The following is an 8,140-nucleotide window of genomic DNA, read 5'->3' as shown; positions in this document are numbered from 1 at the left end:
ATCTCAGTGTAAACATTTGCCTTTTCTGTGTTGTCTTTACCTGTTAGTTAACTAGATCTAGCTACACGGCGCATTTGGGATACTTTCCTTATGAGGGAGGGCTCTCAGCAGCCCAGCAGCTGAGGGGAGGAGCTTTGCTGGGCCCCAGCTTGGTCAGGAGCCTTGGCGCTCTCCTCCTGCCATGGCCCCGGCTGAGCTGAGGCAGCCCCGGGGATGTAGGCCCAGCTGGCACTGCCATTTCTGTTCAACTCCTCCAGCACGCACCCACTGAGGCAAACCACTCCTGCTCTACCAGTGGTTGCCATGCAGAGAGCAGGAGCCCTCTAGTCTCCAGGACAACAGTGCCCGAAGCTCCGGCTTCTTTCTTCTTGGTCCAGCCCCAGCCTGTCCATCAGGCCTCCATGTTCACAGCAGTCAGTCAGGTGCTGCCCGCATCTACTGTCGCCTTGCTAGGTGCTGGGTGCTGGGCTGGTCTGGGGAAAATTCTTTTCTCAAAGAGTTCAGACATTCTGGTTCATATACCTTGGATAGATTATGATTACAGAAAAGCAACCTATTTCACATAGAGGGTTCAAAGAGCCTGTGAAGGACTTTGGTGCCAAGAAAAAGAATGTGGACTTAACCTTTGGACCATGATGCTGGTGCCAGCAGAACTGGGGCTTTGTTTTTGTTTTTTCCTTTTGGTTTCTTTACAGCAATTTCTGTTTGGTATTTTAAGTAACTTTTCCACTTAGCTTATTTTTTCAAATTATAAAGTTCGTATCCCTTATGAAAAGTTCACACAACATAGGTAAAAATAAAGATAAAAATGTAAATCACCTGTTAAAACTACCATCAAAAAATACCCGCTTCTAATGAACTGGAATGTATATTCCCAGACTTACATTAGAAGGGGATGACAGAGGATGAGATGGCTGGATGGCATCACTGACTCGATGGACGTGAGTCTGAGTGAACTCCGGGAGTTGGTGATGGACAGGGAGGCCTGGCGTGCTATGGTTCATGGGGTCGCAAAGAGTCGGACACGACTGAGTGACTGAACTGAACTGAACTGATAGAAATATGATGATGGTTTAGTTGCTAAGTTATATCCAACTCTTTTCAACCCCATGGTCTGTAGCCCACCAGGCTCCTCTGTCCATGGGATTTCTCAGGCAAGAACTCTGGAGCGGGTGCCATTTCCTACCCTGTATCTCATTCTTTTTAACGGCGAGTAATATTCCATTGTGTGTGTGTAGTGTGTACTTAGTAGTTCAATCATGCTCAACTCTTTGAAGCCCGTGGACAGGCTACATTGTCCATAGGGGTTCTCCAGGCAAGAATACTGGAGTGGGTTGCCATGCCCTCCTGCAGGGGATCCTCCCAACCCCAGGATCGAACCCAGGTCTCCCACATTGCAGGCGGATGGATTCTTTACCATCTGAGCCACCAGGGAAGCCCACATATGTACTGTCTCTTCTTTATCCATTCATCTGCCGATGGACATTTAGGTCGCTTCCTTGTCTTAGTTCTTGTAAATAACACTACAACAATTATTTATCTTACTTGCTCCATATAAACATATATATAAATAATGCTATTTACTTTTGGGCAGTGCTTAATTTTGTATACAATGGAATCACTGTAGATATTTTGGGGGAACTTGCTGGATTTTCTTCACTAACATTTTTTTTGTGATTCATCCATGTTCATTTTTATAAGGACATTTGGACAATTCTTTCATTTTCAACCTGTATAGCATTCCATTGTCTAAATATATCTTTTTTATCCAGCTTTGTTTCCAGTTGTTTGCCATTAGAAAGAGTGTTGCAGAATAAACTGTTTTTTACACCTATTTCAGTGCCTGTGCAAGACTTTCTCTATGTTGGTAGTAGAAATGCTGGGTCATAGGGCATGTGCATATTTAACTTTACTACATAATACTCTAGTTTTCCAAAGTTGTTTTATCAGTTTATGCTCTCACCAGCAATGTAATGAGTTCTCCTTAGGGTATGTTTTTCCCAACACTTGGCATATCCAGATTTTTAAAGCTTGTGTCATTCTGATGGTATGATGGGTTTTAATTTGCATTATGTATATACATACTCCATTAATTTATTATATATAATACTGTATTGGTTTGTAGTGTGATATATTCTAGATACAAATCCTTTGTTTTAGGTATGGCAAATATATTCAAATCTGTGACTTGACTTTTTACTTTTTTTATGGAGTCTAATTGTATTGTAGTTCTAAAGCATGAGATTAATCAATCAGTCTTTAGCTATATGCATATAATTTGTGACTTCTATGTTGAGGTCATAAAAATGGGGGTTTTTTTCCTGTGTTTAAAATTTTTGTTTGGTATTTAGCTCTTCTTCTGATGGAACTTACAGTTGTGCATAGTGTGAGGTGGTTGTTGTTGAGTCATTAAGTCGTGTCTGACTCTTCGATGCCATTGGGCTGTAGCCCGCCAGGCTCCTCTGTCCACGGAATTCTTCAGGAACGAATACTGGAGTGGGTTGCCATTTCCTTCTCCAAGGGATCTTCCCAACCCAGGAATCCAACCCATGTCTCCTGCATTGGCAGGTGGGCTCTTTACCACTGAGCCATCAGAGAAGCCCATAGTGTGAGGTAGGGACTTATTTTTCCACCACATATTGATAGCCATTTGTCTCAGCACCATGTTTTTTCAAAAGCCCTTCCTTTTACGATTGATCTGAAATGCCTTGTGTATCAAGTTTCCGTGTATTCACAAGTTTGTTTCTGGGCTCTATTCTGTTCGTTGGTCTTGATCCATCCTGAGTCATTTCCATTCTGTTTTAATTATAAATCTCTCACCTTATTATTCTTCAGGAGCATCTTTATCTTTCTCCCTCCATTAACCCTCTTCCATATTTTAGGATCAACTTGTCAAGTATCATGAAAACCTATTAAAATGTTTTAAAATAATTACAGTAGGTCTATATATCAGGTTGGGAAAAAATTATGTCTTTAGGATACTTAATCTCCCTATCCATAACCTTACTCTCTCATTTTTTGTCATTATTTCAATAAAACATTATACTTTTTCCATTAAAAGCTTGACATCTTTTGTTAGCTTTATATCGGCATGTGCATTTAAACACTATTTGAACATATATAGCGTATCTATTTTATATATATTTAAGTGCTATGTCTGTTGCTATCATAAATTGCTCTTCTGTCCATGGGATTCTCCAGACAATACTGGAGTGGGTTCCTGTGCCCTTCTCCAGGGGATCTTCCTGACTCAGGGATCAAACACATGTCTCTTAAGTCTCTCGCATTGGCAGGCAGGTTCTTTACCACTAGCGCCACCTGGGAAGCCCATTTATATATATCTAAGTACTATGTCTACTGCTATTATAAATTACATATTTTTAATTTACTTTGTTACCAGTACAAAGAAATGCATTTTTATGTTTTTGTCCAGCAAATTTATTATTAGGATTAATAAGAGAATTTATCTTTTATATCTTATTGACATTTCTATATAATCTATATATAGCATCAAAGTAATACAATTTTGTTTCTTCTCTTCAAATATTTATTCTTTTTACTTTTTTTCATTGTCTTGATTTGCTGCTGGGACCTCTAGTATAACATCACTCAAAGGGGGCAGTGGGCATCTTTTTTTATTTTTTTAAAGTATTTACTTATTTAGCTGCTCTGGTGTTTAGTTGCAGCATGTGGGACTTCGGTTGAGGCGTACAAATTCTCACTGTGGCACTGAGAGCACAGAGTCTTGGCCACTGGGCCACCAGGGAAGTTCTATGGTGTAACTTCAGGAAAGATCCTTATTTCTGATTTTACCTGTAAAATACCTATAATAGACTTCTATTAATGAGTGCATGTGTCTGCTTATGTATATTAAGAAAACCTTTATAAGTCTAAGTAAATTTGCCTTTTTCCCCAGCTATGAGTTTTTTATGATAAATTCACTGAGTATTGGAAAAAAACATTACTACCACTCCATAAGCTCCTATGCCATCTTCTAGTTGGATATTAAACATTCAGCCTATGTTCTTTTTGAGGACAGCCCAAAAATATATTGTACATATTTAAATTACCAAAAAGTCTGTAACTTTACCCTTCAGGGTAAAAAGTCCATCAAATACTTTAACATTGTTTACTCTTTCTACACTTAGGTTATTGTGTTTTATTTTTCTAACCACTTTACCAACCATTACTATTTTATATTTAGATTACAAAATTGATACATTTCTATTACTCTCCCTTTTCTCTCACTAGGCCTTCCCTCTGCCTCAAATGTATCATTTAGATGCTTAGTGAGGATCTGACAGGCGCAGCAATCTTAGTTATCTAATAATGTTTATCATGCAGTCATTTTTTTTTAAAGATTTTTATTGAATAGAGAATTTTAGGTAGGAAGTTGTTTCATCACATTCATGATGACTTTCTATGCTATGTTCTGGATCCCACTGACATTGAGAAGTCAGCTGTTCTTCCTTTGAGAAGCTGCATACAATGTTTTACCATTGTTTTAGTGAAACAACATATATAGTGAAACCAGGCACAACCAAGTTTCTAACAGATATAGGAGATAACATATAAATTTTATATGGCAAGATGCTTCATCTACAATCTCCATAATTCTAAAAATTAACAAATTTCCATAACTCTAAAAATTATCTTTCCAAAATTTTCCCAAAATTGTAACCAAAGTTACAAAATTGGAGGCTTACTTTAACGTGCATAAGTATCTTATTACCCAGTTTTGTATGCAGAAGACACCCAGATGTTGATGTTAAATCTGAAATTGTCTTCCCCACCTCTAAGATGCCAGCACCTTCACTGCAGACACCTGCCTAGGAAGGTCAAACATGGACATGTAGCACCCAAGGTAAAATTATAAAGAAGGTATTTGTGGTAACATGAATATGACTTCTGATTATGTGCATAAAGCATAAAAGCATATCAGTATTAAAGAGCAGGGAAACAGAATTTTCCAGATATTATACTAAATGAAGAATGTTCAAATCTGAAAAAAAAAGAGAAAAGGAATAATAATAAATACATTTATTTTAGATCACAGCACCACCAAACTTATCTAACTTTCACTGTATAAATCTCTGTTGATAAAACTGCAGGTGATTTTGCAAACCATTTAGTTTATCCCATTGGTTCTCCTACAACCTTAGACAAGAGAGTGCTGGTATTAGAGTTCAGATCCTCGCTCTAACATTTAGTAACTGTGTGATGCTGGGCAGGTCAGCCAAACTCTCTGATGCTCTTGCAAATTAACCTCCCTGTCCTACAGTGCAATAGGAAATTTGAATAGGTTTTCCATGCCAAGATACACTGAGTAATAAAATTTCCCAGAAAAGCTGGATTATCTGCCTCTGGCCTCCACCTGAAGTGGCCGAGAAGTCCAATCCCTCCGTTTCATGCTGCTAGAGTTAGGTGCTAGAGCTGCAACACATCTGTTACAGTGTCTTTACACTGAGTTACAACAATCTTGTTTCCACCTCTCTCCTCTATTGGACTGGGAGCTTCAAGACCCAACTACAGTGCCCAGACACTTAGGAATGGTGTCTCTGCAGAACCATGTCACTCTTCTCTTCAGGCTATCTAGCAAAGAGCTGCCACGCAAAGGGAGGGACAGTTCACCTTTGAAGGCCCAGAGATGCCCAACATGGAAATGGCAGGAGAGCAAACACTTGCAGGTGCTGTGGGTAACAGCTGCCTCTGCCTGTAACCCCACACCTGCAGCTCCTCTGTCCTCCCTTTAGAGCGTTAGTGATGCTGGGAAAGCCACACCCAGGACTACAGCCTTCCTCATCTCCCCTGCTCCCAGGGGCAGGGAATGCGACCCCATGGGATTCTTCTCTGCCTGCTGAATTGTTACCCTGATTAATGTCTTCCAGACTGTGAGGCTTATCATATTAGAGCTGTCTGTAATGGTCCCCAGGATACTGATATTACAATAGAGCTTCTTAAGGTTAGAAACCCACCTCGATGGTGTTGCTTACAGGTCTCGATCTATGGAAAAGAAAATGGAGAAAGGAAACAGTTAAGTTTGACTTCTGAAATACTGAGTACTACAAAAGTCTAAAATTGTTATAAACAAAGATGGCAGAAGAGCCTGTGAAGAAAAACCTAGACCTTTCCTACCAGCCTGAGATCCCAAGCCATCCAGAGAACTGGAGGATGCCAGGGTTGGAGGGCCCTACCATAGCAGGGCTTGCACACAAGGCCCGTGCCTTCCGGAGACCCTCCTTGGTCCTGGGTGTGCCCGAGGCTGTCAGGAGAGCCAAGGAGGCCACAGGGAAGAAGCCTTGGGAGTGCCTGTGCACGTGCTACTGCTCCCCGCTCTCACTGCAGGGAAGCCAGTGTTCTCAGCGACCACACTGTGCCCAGCTCTCTCAGAGGGTGCCACTACGCAGAGGTTTAATAACATTCCCTGATAATCCCAGTATGCAGATGTTTTTATATCAAAGCAGCTATATGCCGCAGCTGTGCTCAGATACAACTGTCAGTGGTTAACCAAAGAACTTGAAAACTTACCCCACTTAACTATCCGGGGTTGTTCCAAAGTAACGTGTTTCACTCGGCAGCTGTACTGATCCTTGCTGTTGGGAGTGAACTCAGCGTGGGACAGCAGGTAGAAAGACCAGTCCTTGCTGAAAGACAGGTCTGACTGCTCCGATTTAATCTTCTCCCCATTCCTCAGCAAATCGATTTCAATCTGGGGTGGATGGAACCCATACACATAGCAGTTCAGGTAATTTGGCTTTCCATCTTCTGGTGGATGTCTTGAGTACACTTGAATCTTTGGAGGACCTGAGGAGCGGCAGGGAAAGACAGATGAAATTGCAGAGTATTCCACTTGGGGCTACCTTGGTCTAAAGCTAGATCAGGCACCAAATGTTTATATTGGATCCCCCATTTCTCCCAATTCCACTTTCCCTCGGGCCAAATGACCTTCCATTTTTGCAAAAGGCCACCTCCAGTTTGTGGGATACACCACGACTTAGTATCTTTCCAACATAATTCCCCTGCACATGTCTTCCAGGCTTTTTCTAGCAGATTTCTAGTAACATCTTTTTCTGTCAATGGACATTGTGCTGTATCTTTTAAGAATTGTGTGTGGAGGCTCTCAAGAAGGCTTCATGGCTCCTCAGCACACAGAATCTATATCACTCAAGAGTCTACATGATTTGGCCCCAGTCTACTGATCGAGCTTCATTTCTCACGTCACACACCCTCCAGAGTGGCCACATCAAAACACTCCCTGATTATACCGTTTCAGCCCCGTCAACTATTTGCCTCACATTGACTTCTTTCTTCCTGGTCTCTTGTCTAGATGCACACCCACCAGACTTCTCAATAGGTGCCTAGCACAGAGCCCTGTACAGCGCAGCTGCTTGGTAAATGGCAGGTGTAACTACTGTTACCTGCTTGCTCAGGTTCCTAACAGAGTCAACCCAAAGTATATTTCTACAGAACACAACCTGTTCATCATGTCTAGAGTGTATATGACAAATCTCTATCTGAATGTGCACCTGATTTCAGGAGCCAGACAACAAAGAAACAAAAGTGAAGCACCTACAGGGGCTGGAAAACACCTCAGATGAGTGGGTTGGGCTGGGTAAGAACAACAGGGAAGAGTGAGGACTGTGGCAAACGGGAAACATCATACTCTCCATTAGGACCAAGTGGAGTCATGCATGTGACAGTGGAATCTGCATTTTTAATGAGCATGGTCAAGTGACTTCCATACTCTGCCAGGTTGACGATATTATATGTTGCTACAGAACAGGGGGTTTGCTAATGGAATGCATGTCTAGACACTTCATGGGAATGTAGAAAGAAAATATTATAAACTCCATTTCTCTATTAGCCAGGCCACTGTGATCAGATGTATCTCTCTAGAAACATCCTATTATCAAAGAAAATGTCCCCAGTTGTACCAAGAGGTAGGTTGGAAATACAATGAAGCCCTGATATTTTTCCACAGTTGAAAGTGAAGATAAATCAGAAACCTCTGTGCATTTGAATTTCTAATAACTTGTTATTGTACTGTACATACTACTACAGTAGTGAAAGCACATTTTCACCCCCCTGGCATTTCCCCTTTGAGGGAGATGGGCAGGTTTGTGTGCATGTGTGGGGGGGC

The 8,140-nt window shown here is 41.2% G+C and overlaps 1 protein-coding gene across 1 annotated transcript in view; it reads right to left on the bottom strand.

Moving 5' to 3' along the window:
* Window positions 1–8,140, bottom strand: part of B2M (beta-2-microglobulin) — a 39,982-nt gene that overhangs the window by 17,192 nt on the left and 14,650 nt on the right. The window contains exons 2-3 of the mRNA XM_010845243.1: window positions 6,529–6,856; window positions 5,976–6,003 (exon numbers count right to left, since the gene is read on the bottom strand). Of these exons, the coding sequence (XP_010843545.1) occupies window positions 5,990–6,003; window positions 6,529–6,856 (342 nt within the window). The 3' untranslated portion in view covers window positions 5,976–5,989. The remainder of the gene's footprint in view (window positions 1–5,975; window positions 6,004–6,528; window positions 6,857–8,140) is intronic.

This window comes from Bison bison, unplaced genomic scaffold, assembly GCF_000754665.1.
Source record: "Bison bison bison isolate TAMUID 2011002044 unplaced genomic scaffold, Bison_UMD1.0 scf7180017864213, whole genome shotgun sequence".
Taxonomy (NCBI): Eukaryota; Metazoa; Chordata; class Mammalia; order Artiodactyla; family Bovidae; genus Bison; species Bison bison.
The sequence above is the reverse complement of the archived record's forward strand: the minus strand, read 5'-3'. Positions and strand labels throughout refer to the sequence as shown.